This window comes from Harpia harpyja (assembly GCF_026419915.1).
Source record: "Harpia harpyja isolate bHarHar1 chromosome W unlocalized genomic scaffold, bHarHar1 primary haplotype SUPER_W_unloc_1, whole genome shotgun sequence".
Lineage (NCBI taxonomy): Eukaryota > Metazoa > Chordata > Aves > Accipitriformes > Accipitridae > Harpia > Harpia harpyja.
Genome location: NW_026293183.1, coordinates 492,503 through 508,566, shown reverse-complemented (window position 1 = coordinate 508,566; position 16,064 = coordinate 492,503). Strand labels below are relative to the sequence as shown.

At 66.8% G+C, this 16,064-nt stretch overlaps 2 protein-coding genes across 5 annotated transcripts; both read left to right on the top strand.

Annotated features, from left to right (window-relative positions):
* Window positions 1-2,759: 2,759 nt before the first annotated feature.
* RTN2 (reticulon 2) lies at window positions 2,760-7,567 on the top strand. Its single transcript, XM_052779394.1, is given in 12 exon segments — window positions 2,760-2,917; window positions 3,589-3,633; window positions 3,737-3,776; window positions 3,779-3,994; window positions 4,100-4,200; window positions 4,480-4,619; window positions 5,334-5,543; window positions 5,858-5,996; window positions 6,332-6,401; window positions 6,958-7,004; window positions 7,143-7,201; window positions 7,356-7,567. Coding segments are annotated over 12 exon segments (1,209 nt in total). The 5' UTR covers window positions 2,760-2,815; the 3' UTR covers window positions 7,396-7,567.
* A 2,267-nt stretch (window positions 7,568-9,834) lies between these two features.
* Window positions 9,835-15,021, top strand: FOSB (FosB proto-oncogene, AP-1 transcription factor subunit). 4 transcript variants are annotated; one of them, XM_052779363.1, is made up of 5 exons: window positions 9,835-10,400; window positions 11,547-11,828; window positions 11,945-12,052; window positions 13,485-13,643; window positions 13,813-13,997. In XM_052779363.1, the coding sequence occupies exons 1-5, from the start codon at window positions 10,275-10,277 to the stop codon at window positions 13,876-13,878; spliced, it is 741 nt and encodes a 246-aa protein (XP_052635323.1). In that variant the 5' UTR covers window positions 9,835-10,274; the 3' UTR covers window positions 13,879-13,997. The 4 variants fall into 4 exon arrangements, with proteins under 4 accessions (XP_052635323.1, XP_052635325.1, XP_052635320.1 ...); XM_052779365.1 differs by having other exon boundaries at window positions 13,454-13,643; window positions 13,813-13,916; XM_052779360.1 differs by having other exon boundaries at window positions 13,485-15,021.
* Window positions 15,022-16,064: the final 1,043 nt, after the last annotated feature.

The window sequence follows — 16,064 nt, the reverse complement described above, 5'->3', positions numbered from 1 at the left end:
ATCAGGGTCGTCCAGGACAGCGGGGTACCTGGATGGGGGGGAGATACAAGGCAAGGCCATGGGGTCAGGCCCCCCACAATTGCCCCCAGTGACCCCCCCCCCCCCCAATACTCACCCTCCTCCAGTGCCCGCAGGGCCCGCAGGACGGCGGTGGCAAAGAGGGCGGCCTCACGGGGGGCCCCAAAGCTGAGCCCCCAGACCCGGCGAGCTTCCCGCCACTGGTGGAACTGGGGGGTGGCCTGGCTGTAGCGCAGCCCCCGTCCCAGTGGGCAGTTCAGCACCACCTGTGGGCACCCACAAGCGTGGGGGGGCAGCCCCGCACCCAGGGGTGCCCCCAGCCCCCCACACCCAGGGGTGGCCCACTGAGCCCTCCCACACCCATGGACACCCCACAGAGCCTCCCCATGCTTTGCATTGCCCATAGCCTCGACAGCACCCATGGGTGCCCCACGTTCACCCTATGCCCAGAGTTGACGCATAGAGCCTCCTGCGCCCAATGGGTGCCCCATAGAGCCCCCCCATACCCATGGGTGCCCCATAGAGCACTCCCATGCCTAGCATTGCCCCATAGTCTCTACAGCACCCATGGGTGCCCTATGCCCACCCTATGCCCAGTGTTGACCCATAGTGTCCCATAGATCCCCCCCATACTCAGCATTGCTCTGTAGCTCCTCCTGCACCCACAGATGCCCCATAGCCCCTCCTGCACCCATGGGTGCCCCATAGCCCCCCATGCCTAGTGTTCCCCCATAACCCCTACTCCTATGGGTGCCCCATGCCCAGCGTTACCCCATAGCACCCTGCACCCATGGGTACCCCATAGCTGCCCCACACCCAGGGCTGCCCCTTCGCCCCCCCTGCACCCATGGGTGCCCCCTGGGCACCCTCACCTGCTGGTCGGGCTGCATCTTGCGCCCAACCAGGCGGAAGGCGTTGGCACTGGGGTGGTGGTAGAGCTGGACGCAGCTGAGGGTCTGGGGACCCCCACCCGCTGCCACCCATTGCTTGTGGGTGTCGTCGTAGAGCAGCACCACTGCCCGGGCACTGCACAGCACTGTCTCGCTGCGGGGGGCGGGCAAGGCTGGGTGGGCACCCCCTGGTATGGGCACCTCCCCACAGGGTGGGACCCCCTGGCATAGGACCCTCTGGCATGGGCACCCCCCTAGGTGCAGGGGCTGCTGGTGTGGGGATCAGGGAACCCCCAGGGTGCTGGACCCCCCCAGCTTGGGGACCCCCTGCGTGTGGGACCCCCTGGGTGCAGGGAACCCCCCACCAGCACAGGCACCCCCTGGGTGTAGGGCCCCCTGGGTGGAGGCACCCACACACACGGGTAAATTCTAGGTGGGGGGACCCCCACACGTGGGGACCCCCTGAGGTGGGGGGAGGACCAAGCACGGGGCACCCCCAGGACCAGCCGTGGGGCACCCATGGGCGCTGCCCCCCACCTCCCCCGAGCACGCAACCCACAAGTGCACCCCAACATCCCCTTACCCCCCTTTTTCCTTCCTCTTCTCAACGGGGGACCCAGGCGTCCGGGCCCTGCCCCTCCCCCACTTCCTTAGGGTGCGGAGAGGACCCAGCGTCCGAGCGCTGCCCCTCCCCCAGCCCCGGACCAGGACATCCATGGGGGGGGGGCTGTGTTTATGTAGGACCGACCTGACCCCCCCCCCCCAACGGGGAAACTGAGGCGGGGGGAGGGGGGAACAGCACCCGTGGGGAGGGGAACCCACGGGTCGGGTGTCCCCGCTGTCACCCAGCCCCCCCCCCAGGGGTCCCACCCATCACCGGGGCGGCTCCCAGTGCCAGTTCCCGGTGCTCCCCAGTTCCCCCAGTACCAGTTCCCGGTGCTCCCCGTGTACCCCAGTGCCAGTTCCCGGTGCTCCCCGTGTACCCCAGTGTCTCCAGCGCCAGTTTCCGGTGCTCCCCAGTTCCCCCGGTACCAGTTCCCGATGCCCCCCGGTACCAGTTCCCGGTGCTCCCCAGTTCTCCCAGTGCCCCCGGTGCAAACTCCCAGCACCAGTTCCTGGTGATTCCCGGTGCTCCCAGTCCCCCCCAGTGCTAGTTCCCGGTGGTCCCCGGTGCTCCCAGTGCCAGTTCCCAGTGCTTTCCAGTGCCCTCAGTGCTCCCGGTACCCGCCAAGTGCCAGTTCCTGGTGTTCCCCGGTGCCCCCCGCCCCAGCCGCTCACCTCATGCTGGCAGCAACGGCAACACGCTGAGGCCAGGCGGGGCCCTTCTGGTAGCGGCGGGGGGGGGGTGAAGGACCGGCCGGTCCCGGCCCGCGGCCACGCCCCACCACGCCCCCCACCCACGAGGCCACGCCCCTCTCGGTAACGGCGGCGGAGTGGTCCCCGCCTTCTTAAAAGGCCAACGTCTCCGGGTGGGCCTCACCGAGGAGGGGCGGGTGCCCAGTACCCCTAGTGCCCTCCCAGCCCACCCCCGCCCGTGTCCACCCGGTGTCCCCCCAAGCTCTCCAGTTCGGGGGACTGGGGGCACTGGGAGGTACTGGGGAGGCTCTGGGAGGGTACTGGGGGCACTGGGGGGTATTAGGGAGCTCTGGGAGGGTACTGGGGGCACTGGGGGGTATTAGGGAGCTCTGGGAGGGTACTGGGGGCACTGGGAGGTATTGGGAGGCTCTGGGGAGTCCTGGGGGGCTCCGGTGCCCGGTGCCAGTGCCCGGTATCCGGTGCCGGTGCCTGGTGTCGGTTCCCGGCTCTCCGGTGCAGCCCCGCCCCGAGCCCCGCCCGCTGCCGCCCCGCCCCCGCCTCCGCCGCCCTTTGTCCGCCGCCGCCGCAGGCTCCACCATGGTGCCGCGGTGATGCGCGGCGGGGCTGGCCCGGAGGCAACGGGGCCGAGGGCAACCGGGAGCCCCATGCGGGGGCCGCTGCCATGGGGCAGGTCCTGGGCTTCGCCCACTGCAGTACGCACCGGCACTGGGAACGGGGAGGGGCGGCGGCACCGGGAGGGACCGGGGATGAGGGAACCGGGATGGGGGTACCGGAGATAGGGCGCTGGGAGGGGCCGGGGATGGGGAACCGGGAGGGTCCGGAGGTATCCGGGGCGGCGGCACCGGGAGGGCCGAGGATGGAGGCACCGGGGATGGGGGCTCTGGGGATGGGGTACCGGGGACGGAGGGACCGGGAGCGGCTGGGGATGGGGGGTACCGGAGATAAGGCACTGGGAGTGGCCGCGGATAGCGGCACCGGGGCTGGAGGGAACCGGGATGGAGGGACCGGGAGTGGCTGGAGATGGGGGAAGCGGGATGGCGTTACCGGGATGGGGGTACGAGGAGGGACCAGGGATGGGGACACCGGGGATGGGGTACCGGCAGTGGCTGGAGATGGGGGTACACGGGATGGGACCCCGGGAGGGTCCGGGGATGAGGGTACCGGGAGTACCGGGGGACAGGGACACCGGGGATGGGACATCGGGGCAGGGCGTGTCCGAGAGGGGTACCGGGGGGGGGACATAGGGACTGGGAGGGTAGGAGCAGGTTTTGGGGAGCACCACGCACTGGGGGGACCCGAGTGCTGCGGGGGGGGGCAGGGAAGCGGGGGGCCCCACCCCCCCATCCCCTCTGTCCCCCTCCAGAAGAGGCTCCATCCACGGCCTCCACCACACCGGACTCCACAGAGGGTGAGCAGGGCCGAGCCCCCCCCATTTTGGGGTGCAGCTTTGGGGATGAGGGGGCATGGGGATGCCCCGACCCCCCACCTCGAACTCCAAATCTCCCCCCAAGGTGGCAACGAGGAGTCGGACTTCCCCGAGCTGCAGGCGGCACCGGAACCCCCCGAGGAGGAAGAGGAGGATGAAGACGGGGCGGCGGGAGGGGGACCCCCCCGGGAACTCACCTTCTCCTACATCGCCTTTAGAGCGGGGAGGGGAGCCAACGAGCCGGGACCCCGCTGTCGCCGAGACTCCCGTCGCGGACGCCCCCCCCCGCCTGAGCTCGGGGCCTCCCGGGGGGTGCCCCCGGGGGCCGGACCTCCGCTTGGCTGCTAGGGCCCCCCCCAAGCGTCCCGAGGAGCCCCCAGCCCCTCCCGAGGGGCAGCTCGAGGTGGGGGGGGCACTGCTAGAGTTGGGGGGTCCTGAGACTGAGGAGACCCCAATGAGCCTGGGTATGGGGGATTATGGGGGGGGGTCGGGGTGATGGCGGTCCCTGGGGGGCAGCTCGGGGCCATGGGGGTGTCCGAGGCACCCTGGGTGGGCTGGGGGTCATGGGGGGTCCCCGGGGGGCTCGGGGCAATGGGGGGTCCCCAAGGGGGGCTTGGGGATATGAAGGGTCCTGGGGCACCCCTGGAGGGGGCTGGGGGCGATGGGGGGGTCGCGGGGTACCCAAGGGGGGGGCTGGGGGTCATGGGGAGGGTCCCGAGAGGGTCTCACGGCAATGGGGGTCCCCGGGGGGGCTCAGGGCCATGAGGGTCCCGGGACACTGTTTCGGGCCCACTCCCCCACTCCCCCCCCCCTTTCCCGCAGCAGCAGCACCCGCGGCCCCCCCCCCCGCCCGCAGGGGGTGCCCCGCGCCTGCCCCCCTCCGCGCCCCCCCCGGACCCCCTCCTAATCCCGGAGCCGCCCCCGGCGCCCCCCGACCAATCACCGAGCCCGCCGGGAGCCGATGTCCTGGGGTGAGCGGCCAATCAGGGCCTCGGGGCACTACGGGGGGGGCAACTCACGGCGGGGGGAGGGCCCAGGCATCTGGTTGCAGGGTGGACCCAGGCGTCCGGGCGGGATTGGTGGCTAAAAATAGGGGTGACCCCCCGCTAAAGTCCCCCCCCCCACCCAGCAGCACTCGCGGGAACCATGGAGGGCCAAGGTGGGTGTGAGGGCACCCTGGGGGGATGAGGTGGGTGCTCCCCTTCCCCACACCTGCGGCTGTCACTCGGGTGGGGACAGCTGGGTGCTGGGGGGGGGGCGCTGGGAGTACCCAGGGGGCTCTGGAGAGGATACTGGGAGGCACTGGGGGGGCTCTGAGAGCACTAGAGGGGCCCTGGGGGGCTCAAGGGGATACTGGGGGGGGGGGGCACTGGGGAGCACTGGAGAGACACTGGGAGCACGAGGGGGCTCTGGGGGAGTACTGGGAGGCATTGGGAGGTACTGAGAACACGGGGAGGCACTGGAGGGGATGCTGGGAGGCGCTGGGAAGCACTGGGGTGGTTCTGGGAAGCACTGTGGGGGCTCTGGAGGGGATACTGGGAGGCACTGGGGAGCACTGGAGGGACACTGGGAGCACTGGAGGGGATACTGGGAGGCACTGGGGAGCACTGGAGGGACACTGGAAGCACTGGGGGGCTCTGAAGGAAATCCTGGGAGCCCTGGGCGCAGCATGGTGTCCCTGCAGTGTGGGAGCTGCTGTACTGGCGGGCGCCGGGGCAGTCGGCGCTGGTGCTGGTGGGGGCGTTGGGCACCCTGGGGTGCCTGGCGCAGTTCAGTGCCATCAGCGTGGGTGCCTACGGGGCGCTGGCTGTGCTGGGTGTCACCCTGCCCCTGCGCCTGCACCGTGCCGCTCTGCAGGCCCTGCGCCAGCACCCACCCGAGCACCCCTGCCGGTGAGTGCCACACCAGGGACCCTCATGGGGCCGTTGCCATCACCCTCCCGTTGCCATCCCCTGCCTGTCACCGTCCCCACAGTGTGGGGTGGCACTGCCATCCCTGTGGCACAGGGTGCCTGTGCCATCCCTGTCCCTGTGGGGTGGCCCTGCCATCCCTATCCGCATGGCATGAGGTGTCCCTGCGGTCCCCGTCCCCACCCCATGGCGTGTCCCTGCCATCCCCACCCTACAGGCTGTCCCTGCCGTCCCGTCCCCACAGCTGTCCCTGCAGCCCCCATCCCCACCCCACGTCTGTCCCTGTCCCCACGCAGGGCGCAGCCGGAAGGGACCGTGGGGCTGAGCCCTGAGGAGCAGCAGCGCTGGGCCCGGCGCCTGGCCCAGCATGTCACCACTGCCACCCGCACCCTCACCCGCCTCTTCCTTGTCCACAGCCTCCCCGAGTCCCTCAAGGTGACCGTCACCCTGCACAGGGGCATGGGGGTCAGTGGGGGCACTGGGGACATGGGGGACACCTGGGGCATGGGGTCATGGGGGGCACTGGGGGCATGGGGACACCAGGGGCATGGGGGATGTGGGGGACACAGGGGACATGGAGGACACTGGGGGCATGGGGACACCGGGGCATGGGCATACAGGGGACACTGAGGGACCAGGAGACATGGGGTGACCCACAGGCACAAGGGCATGGGGGTACTGGGGACACGGGGCACGAGGACACTGGTGGCATGGGGGACACCTGAGGTGGTGATGGTGAGGGTGATGGTGACGCCGGGCTCTGGCTGCAGTTTGCCGCCTTGTTCTACCTGCTGACCTACGTGGGGGCTGTCTGCAACGGGCTGACGCTGCTGGGAGCGGGTACGGCACCAGAGTGGGGACGGGGACGGCATGGGGACAGGGATGGCACGAGGATGGGGATGGGACAGGGGATGGGGATGTGGGCATGGGGACAGGGACATGGGATAGGGGCAGAGGATGGGGGACAGCGGACATGGGAGAGGGATGGGAGATAAGGGACATGGGATGGGGACAGGGACATGGGATGGGGCAGGGCATGGATGGGGCATGTGGACAGGGACACGAGAGGGGACAGGGGATGGGGGACAGGGACATGGGAGAGAGATGGAGATAAGGGACACGGGATGGGGACAGGGACAGAGGATAGGGGACAGATGGGGCATGGAGACAGGGTGTGGATACAGCTGGGGGACAAGGGGACAGGTGTAGGGGACATGAGTAGTGCCTGGGGACAAGGGGATGGCACAGGGATGGGGACAGCATGGGGATGGGGGACAGCATGGGGACAGGTGATAGAGTATGGGGACAGCCTGGAGACAAGGGTTTGAGGGGACAGGGGTGTGGCACATGGACAGGAGGGGACAGGGACTGGTGTGACATGGTACTCCCTGTCCAGGCGTCATCTGTGCATTTACCTTCCCTGTGCTCTACCGGCACCACCAGGTATGGGGGGACAGGGGGGCTGGAGAGGCTTGGGGATATAGGGGACACAGGGGGATATGGGGGTCTGGGGAGGGTTGAGGGGTACCCCTCTGCCCCCCCCATGTCCCCAGTTGCCCCCCATGTCCCCGATGTCCCTAGGCCCAGATTGACCAGTACGTGAGTCTGGTGAGGAACCACCTAAGTCACCTCCGAGCCAGGTGAGGGCACCCCCTGCCCCCCAAAACCTCCCTGGGCACCCCAAACCTGCCCCTGGGGACCCCAAACCAAGCCCAGGGGTACCCCCGGGGGCTCTTGGGGTGCCCCCGGGGGGGGTTGGTGTGCCCCGCCCCCCCAACTCTCATCTGCCCCCAGGATCCAGGCCAAGCTCCCAAGTGCCAAAGTGAAGCCGTAGTGACCCCCTGTCCCCCTCCGAGGTGACAACTGGGGGGGGTGGCTGGGGTTCCCCCACATCCCTCCCACCCTGCGTGGGGGGGATCACTCGGGGGAGGCGGGGGTTGTGTCTCCGCCCATGTCCTTCCCCCCCTGCGTGGGGGGGTCACACTTTAATAAAAACTCTTGTGACAGCCAGGCTTGATTGTGCAGGGGATGTGGGGACATGGGGGGAACAGGGGGCCGTGGGGGGAGACACAGGGGGACATGGGTAGGCACAAGGACACGGGGGGACATGAGGAGACACAGGGGGCCATGAGGCACGGACCTACGGGGGACACAGCAGGGCACAAGGGGCCGTGCGGGAACACGGGGGGCACGAGTGGACACGGGGGGGGGGGCACTGGGTTCCCCACCTGGGTATTTTTACCCCGCCCCCCGCAGCCGGGTCAGGCAGTGCTGACTGAGCAGCCGGGGAATGGGGGAGCCCGGACGCCTGGGTGTCCCCGTCCCGTCCCGTCCCCCCCCGGGGCGCCCCGTGTCCCCGCGCATCCCCTCCCACCCCGCGAAACGCGCAGGAGCCCCGCGGCGCAGACCCCGCCCCCTCCGGCATCGTCCCGCCCCCCGTTGCCAAGGGCACGGTGGTTGCCGCGCGACGTAAACAAAGGACGCCGGACGTGGTGACGTCAGGGGCATGGAACACCGTCGCCGGGGTGACAGGCGCCGTGTTTACTCAGGCCGCGGCGGCGGCACGTGGGGACGGGACGGGACGGCGGGATGGGGACACCGGGAGAGCCCGGCCGGGACCCCGGGGACTGGGGCCGGGACCCCGGTACCGGGACACTGGGGCTGGGGACAGTGGGGAGAGCCTGGTCGGGACCCCAGGGCTGCGGCCGCCCGGCAGCGGGAGCACCGGGCCGGGGCACCGGGGGCACCCGAGACCAGAAGCACCGGGGCCGGACCCCCCAGGCTGGGGACACCCGGGGCCGGGGACACCGGGGAGCACCAGGACCGGGGACACCCGGGGCCTGGGGCAGCGGGGGGGGGCTGGGACAACCGGGCTGCGACCCCCCCGGACCCGCCCCCCCGAGCTGGGGGCGGGGCATGAATGAAAGACGGGGGGTGTGAATGAGTGAATGAATGAATGAATGAAGAGGCGTGAGAACTGCCCCCCTCCGCCGTCCCGGTCGCCGTGGCCCCGTCGTGACTCAGCGCCGGTTCCCGCCGGTGACATCAGCTTGTAAAGGAACCGGGACCCCCCCGGGGGCTCTGGTTGCCGACACCCCTATACCCGGACCGCCCCCCTCCCGTGCCCGTCCCGGGAGTGCGGGGAATGGGGACGGTGGTCCCTGCACCCCGGTACCGGGAACCCCGCCCCGGTGTGCCACCACCCGGAGACTCCGCGGTGCTCTGTAGCCCAGCCCCGGTGGCGTACCGGAGGTGGAGGGGGTCCCATTGCCCCGGTACCGGGACCCCCCGGTGCTCTGCAGTCCAGTACCGGTGACGCCCCTGGGGAAAGTTCCCATTGCCCCCGTACCGGGACTCTCCCCGGTGCTCTACAGTCCGATCCCCGTAACACTCCGGGGAGAGGTTCCCATTGCTCCGGTACCGGGGCCCTGCAGTCTGGTCCCCATCCTCCCCCCGCTACCGGGACACCCCCACCCCGGGACGGCCCAAAGGCCGCGGCACCACGTGCTGGGGGGGGAATCCCGGTGCGGGGGTTACGGGAGGGGTCACCGGGGAGGGAGAGGTTACCGGGTGGGGAAGGAGCACCGGGGGCAGGTTACCGAGGGGGAAAAGGGATGCCGGGGGGTCACTGGGTGGGAAGGGGGTCCCGGGGAGGGGTGTTATTGGGGGGAGGGGTGTCCCGGGGGGGCGTTACCGGGGGGGGGAAGGGTCACAGGGTTGGGGGGGGTCCCGGGGGGGGCTACCGAGGGGGTTACCGGGGGTGCGGGACCGTCGCCCCGGACGGTTCAGGCCGTTTCTAGAACCGCGGCGCCCGTTTCTATTAATACGCGTTTCGGCGGCGGCGGCGGCGAAGGGATTCCCTGTGACGTCATTGCTAGGATACCAAACAAACACTCTGAGACAAGCCCATATATGGCTAATTGCGTCACAGGAACTCCGGAGGGGCGGGGCGAGGGATCCCCCCGTTCCCCGCCCGCCGCGGAGCCTCTTAACGGCGGCGGCGGCTCCCAGGGCCGCAGAACGGCGGCAGCAACGGCGGTGTTGGGGGGGTCCCGGGGGTCCCGGAGCGGCGGCGGCGGGCGTGACGTCAGCGCAGGGGGCGGGGCGCCGCCGTATAAAGCGGCGGCGCGGCTGTGAGCGGTTCATTCATAAAAAAGCGGAGATTGGGGGAAGCGGCGGGAGCGTCACCGGCACTTTGCACCGGCGGAGCTGGGGAGTGGATGTACTGGGGCTGGTAGTGGCTGAACCGGAGCCTGGGAAGGGATTTACCAGGACTTTGTACCGGAGAACCAGAGCCTGGGACGGATGCACCGGGGCTTTGTACCGGAGAACTGGAACCTGGGACGGATACACCGGGGCTCGTAGCAGCGAACCGGAGCCTGGGACGGCTGCATCAGGACTTTGTACTGGCGAGCCGCCGTCTGGCACGGATGCACCGGAGCTTGTAGCAGCGCACCGAGATTTTGCACCGGCGAACCGGAGCCTGGGACGAGCGCACCGGGGCTCGTAGCCGCGCACCGGCATTTCCCGCGGGACGGTAGACCGGAGCGGGACCCTTGCACCGAGAGACTCCCCCGACCGCCGAAACCGTCACCCCAAACCGGCGAGGGGGAGAGAGAAGCGGGGGGGGGGGGGGTTGCTCGGTAAATCGGGATGCTGGTAGCCTGACCCGCAGCCTTGGCGTGGCGGGGCGGCCCCCGCGCCCCTGGGGCCATGTACCAAGGCTTCCCCGGTGACTACGACTCGGGTTCCCGCTGCAGCTCCTCGCCCTCCGCCGAGTCCCAGTACCTCTCCTCGGTCGATTCCTTCGGGAGCCCCGCGGCGGCGGCGGCCGCGCAGGTGAGCTCCGGGCCGCCAGGGGGAGGCGGGCGAGTGGCGCCGAGGGGGCGGGGTCGTGCGTAAACGCGTGACGCGTTGGAACCCTCCGTGATGACGCGGCGCACATACGGCGCGCGCGGGTTTATTTTGGAACGCGGTGGCCGCCCCCTGTTGCTAAGGCGGGGGAGGGGGGCGGGAGACGCGCGTGGGGGGACACGCCCCCTCACTGTGTGGCCACACCCACCGCGCTGATGGGCCACGCCCCCCCGCCGCCGGCGCGCTGCTGCGGCTGGGGCTCGTCCCACGCGTGAACTGGGAGGGTGTCGGTGCATTCCCCCCACGCCCCCCCGGGTCCCGGTGCAACCGGGGGGGGGAGGGGTGTGTGTTCAGTGCACCCCCACGCCCCCCCGGGTCCCGGTGCAACGGGGGGGGCTTCAGTGTTTCCACACACACCCCCCCCCCCCCGGGTCTCAGTGCAACCGGGGGTTAGCCGGTTTGTGGTTGGTGCAGGTACTCCCCCCGTGAAAATCGGGGTGGGGAGTGATGTATCCTGCCCCTCCTGGTGCAACACACCCCCGCCCACACACACTGGGTCCCGGTGCAACCGGGAAAGGGGGCAGTTCAGTGCTGGCCCCCTGCCCCCCGAGTTCCATGTGGGATTTTGGTTCTGGTGAGATTTGGGGGGGTCCCCTCAGTGCCCCAGCAGTGTGCGAGGTCCTGGTGCAAAGCAGTGGGGGTCCTGGTGCAGTGAGGTGGGGTGCTGCCAGCTGCAAACAGCTGGAGGCACAAGGGGTGACCCTGGTGGGGGGACAACAGGGGCACCCTCAGCTGAGTCCTGGGACCCCTCGTGTGCCGGGCTTGGGGTGGGGGGGTTTGCATGTCAGTGCACAAGTGCTGGGGCCCTCATGCAACAGTGCCAGGGAACTTTTGCAGGTCAGGGATCATTGTGCGTCAGTGCCAGGGAGCTCTTGCACCACGTTGGTGCCAGGGGCACAAGGGTATTGTGTGTCAGTGATGGGGGGCTCTTGCATGTCACTGCTGGGGACACAAGGGTGTTGCATGTCGGTGCCAGGGGCACGAGGCCATGGTGCAGGGTGGGAGGGTGGCAGTGCCAGCCCTCCCATAGGTGCTGCCAGGCAGGTTCTAACCCCCCCGCCATCTCCACAGGAGTGCAGCGGCCTGGGGGACATGCCCGGCTCCTTCGTGCCCACAGTGACGGCCATCACCACCAGCCAGGACCTGCAGTGGCTGGTGCAGCCCACCCTCATCTCCTCAGTGGCCCAGTCGCAGCCGCTAGGGGCACCCATGGCGCACCCCCCTCCTGTCGATCCCTACGATCTCCCAGGACCCAGCTACTCTACGCCGGGCATGGGTGCCTTTGCCACAGGGCCGGCGGCACCGTCAGTACGTCCCACTCGTGCCCGTCCCCGGCACAGCTGTGAGGAGACGGTGAGTGGTGTTCCTATCCCCTGAGTGGGGGGGGGGGGGGGGGGGGGCAACCCAGAGGGTGGTGGGACCTTGGTGACATGGGTGGCAGCTGGCTAATAGTCTTGTCCCTCTGGCAGCTGACGCCAGAGGAGGAGGAGAAGCGCCGGGTGCGACGGGAGAGGAACAAGTTGGCAGCAGCCAAGTGCCGTAACCGGCGCCGGGAGCTGACGGATCGGCTGCAGGCAGTGAGTGCTTGGGGACACGCTGGGGATGGCAGTGTCACTGCAGCTGGGGGTGTCTGAGGGAGGCAGTGGTGGCTCCCTGGGATGGTGAAGGGATGGCAATGTCCCCAATGGCTGGGGACATCATGGGGGGGATGGATTGATGTCTATGGGGGCAGGTCCCCAGGGACATTTGGGGACAGTGGTGTCCCCAGGTCATGGGGACATCAGAAGGGGATGGTTGACTTGGGCTTGTTGGAAGGGGACAGGTTGATGCCTATAGGAGCAGATGGGGACACTAGATGGGGACAGTGGTGTCCCCAGGACCAAAGGACACAAAGGGGATGACAATGTTCCCAGGACTTGGACATGTCTGAGGGGGACAGAGTAATGCCTATGGATGCAGATCCTGGGGAGCTGGGGCCATTAGATGGGGACAGTGGTGTCCCAGGACCAAGAGGCCCTGGAAAGGGATGATGATGCCCTCAGAGCTGGGGACATCACAGGGGGACAGACTGATGCCTGTAGACCCTGATTCCAGGGAGCTGGGGACACTAGAGGGGGACAGTGGTGTCCCCAGAACCAAGGGACACTGGAGGGGTTGATGTCCCCAGGACCTGGTTGTGTTGGAAGGGACAGATGGATGCCTATGGGTGCATGCCCTGAAGAGCTGGGGATGTTGGATGGGGACAACAGTGTCCCCAGGATCAAGGGACACTGGAAGGGGACAATGATGTCCCTGGGAGCTGGGGACATCAGAGGGGGACAGGCCAGTTTCCCTATGGGTGCAGATCTTGGGGACCCAGGGACCTTGGAGGGAGGTGTTGGTGTTCCCAGGAGCTGGGGACCTTGGAGGGGGACAGTCTGATCCCCGGGGATGATGACATTACAGAGGACCAAGACTGTCCCTGGGAGCTGGGGACATCAAAGGGGACAGACTGATGCCCAGGGATGTTGGAGGGGGGATGATATGTCCCAAGAACCAGGGACATCAGAGAAGGGGACCACTCCTGGCAGCTGGGAATGGCAGAGGAGGACAGCTCAATGTCCAGAGGGGACAGCGATGTCCCCAGCTCCTGGGGACATCAGAGGGGACAGACTGATGCCCAGGGATGTCTGAGGGGGACAATTCCATCCCCAGGAGCAGGGGACATGGGGGGAGAGCACACAGGGATGCTGGAGGAGGAGGATGCCATCCCTGGGAGCAGGGGGGACATCAGAGGGGGACAGATGGACACCCAGGGATGCTGGAGGGGGACAATGCTGTCCTCGCAAGCAAGGGACATCAGAGGGGGATGTATGGGTAGCCAGTGATGCTGGAGGGAGGAATGACCCCATCCTGGAGGCCAGGATGTCCCTGGGGGGGGGGGGGGGGGGGGGGGGGGGATGGACAATGACACAAATGGACAGTGGTGTCCCCCACAGCCCATCTCACCCCACCCCACTGCTGCCTCAGGAAACAGACCAGTTGGAGGAGGAGAAAGCCGAGCTGGAGTCAGAGATTGCAGAGCTGCAGAAGGAGAAGGAACGGCTGGAGTTCGTCTTGGTGGCCCATGCCCCTGCCTGCAAGCTCCCCTTTGAGGATGTCAGCTCCTTGGGTGCCGGCCCCGCCGAGGTGAGCACCCTGGGCAAGGAAGAGCCGGCGGGGACCGTCACCTTCCTACCCCCGGGTCTGTTCCAGCCGAGCGCCCAGGGCCCCTTCCCCAGCTGCTGCTTCGTGCCCGGGGTCCCCTCAGGGCCACCTAACCCATCCTATACGTCTTCGTTTGTGTTCACCCACCCAGAGGGAACCACCTGTGGAGCCTTGCATCAGCGGAGCAGCAGCAGCGACCAGTCCTCGGACTCCTTGAATTCTCCCTCGCTCCTCGCGTTGTGAACAGGGTCCCCCCAAAAACTGGCATCTCCTCCCTCCCCGGGTGGTGGTTTTTTTTGTGGTTTTTGGCTTCCCTTCCCCCTCCCCTTTTTTTTTTTTTTTTTTTGATTGGTTGGCCCAGGGGTTGGGGTGTTGGTGAGACTGAAGGGCAGCTTTGGCACCTGGATGTGGGGTGTCAGCGATGGGGCTGGTGTGTTGGAGGTGTCTGTGATGTGTCTCCATTGTTCCTGCAGCATCCCAGCTGCTTTAGAGGTGTCTGTCCCCAATCCCCATAATCTCATGGGGGTTCATGCAACATCTCCATCCCTTTGGAGATGTTCCTGCCCAATTTCCACCACCCGGGGAAGGTCCCTTTGTCATCTCCATTGCCTTAGAGGTGTCTGTGCCTGATCCACACCACCCCATGAGGCTTTGTGCAGCATCTCCATCCCTTTGGAGATGTCCGTGCCTGATCTCAGTCACCCCAGGAAGATCCATGTGGCATCTATGACACCTTAGAGGTGTCTGCGTCTGATCTCTGTTGTCCTGAGGGGGGTCCCTGTGCCATCTCCATCACTTTGGAGATGGCCATGCTGTATCTCCCTTACTCCAGGAAGGTCCCCATGTCATTTGTTAGACTGGAGATGTCTGTCATCTCCATCATCCTGGGGGGGGGATGTCTATGTGGCATGTCCTTCACCCTAGAGGTGTCCATGCTGCATCTCCATCTCCCTTGGATAGTCCCTGTGGCACCTTCATCACCTTAGAGGTGTCTGTGCCACAGCTGCACTGTCCCATGGGGTCCTTGCAGCTTCTCCATCACCTTGGAGGTGCCCCTGCCAAATCTCCATCACCCTGGGGCTGGGGTGTCCATGTGTTGTCTCCATCCCCCCCATGGTGTCCACGCTCCATGTCCCCATTCCCCTTGGGTGTTCCAGCCCTGCTGCTGATGCTGGGCCTCCAGGTCACCTCTCCAGCACCCACAATGTTGGGTGGATTCCTATCCTGCTTGTCCCCCACCCAACTGTGAATGGCTCTGCCCCATCCACCCTGCCTGCACGGGTCCTGCCGGTGGCTCCAGCATCCCCAACCCTGCACCATCCCTCTCTTGTGACCAAGCTTTGCCAGCGTTGACTCTGTCCTCTCTCTCTATTTTTTTATATATATATATTTTTTTTTTTTTGTTGTTGCGTGGGGCTGCCAGCCCCTGGGAGATGTTTAATTATTATTATTATTATTATTATTATTGCCTGTGCTGTATTTGTGACTGTTCTGGGGCCAGCTTAGCCCCTGCATCCATGCTCAACCCATCCCAATGTGGCCAATAAAGCAGCTTTGGATTGGCCCTATGTCTCTTCTTTCTTGCTGGAAGGGTGGCACCAGATGGGGACCTATGGCACCAAGGGATTCTTGTGGAGGAAATGGATTGGGGATCCTCTGGGGACATGGAGGCTGTGGGTTGAGGAGTACATGTCCATGGTGTCCTTGGGGACATGGCCCAAGGGTTGTGGGTCTTTGGGGACAAATTGGGACAGGGAGTACCAAGGTGATGAAGCCATGGAGATGCTGGAGCCTGTGCCACAGGGAGCTTCTGGGGATGTGGAGCCCTTGGGTGAGGGGTCCCTGAGGAGAGGGAACTGTGGGGACCAGGGGAGGGCCATGAAGGTGATCGGGGGCTGGAGCATCTCTCCTATGAGGACAGGCTGAGAGAGTTGGGGTTGTTCAGCCTGGAGTAGAGAAGGCACCGGGGAGACCTTATAGCAGCCTTCCAGTACCTAAAGGGGGCCTACAGGAAAGCTGGAGAGGGACTTTTTACAAGGGCAGGTAGTGATAAGATAAGGGGTAATGGCTTTAAACTGAAAGAGGGTAGATTTAGATTAGATGTAAGGAAGAAGTTCTTCACTGTGAGGGTGGTGAGGAACAGGTTGCCCAGAGAGGTTGTGGATGCCCCATTCCTGGAAGTGTTCAAGGCCAGGTTGGATGGGACTTTGAGCAGCCTGGTCTAGTGGAAGGTGTACCTGCCCATGGCGGGGGGGGGGGGGTGGAACTGGGTGATCTTGAAGGTCCCTTCCAACCCAAACCATTCCATGGTTCCTGAGGACATGAAGATCCTTGGGGATGAGGAGCCTGTGGGTCAGGGAGCTGCAGGGGGACAAGGAGCCCATGGGCCAGAGATCCCTGGGG

Coding starts and splice junctions, on each gene's coding strand:
- FOSB (XM_052779360.1), top strand. CDS start 10,275: ATGTACCAAGGCTTCCCCGGTGACTACGACTCGGGTTCCCGCTGCAGC. Junction 11,829..11,944: donor GGCACAGCTGTGAGGAGACG/GTGAGTGGTGTT, acceptor TCCCTCTGGCAG/CTGACGCCAGAGGAGGAGGA. Junction 12,053..13,484: donor TGACGGATCGGCTGCAGGCA/GTGAGTGCTTGG, acceptor CTGCTGCCTCAG/GAAACAGACCAGTTGGAGGA.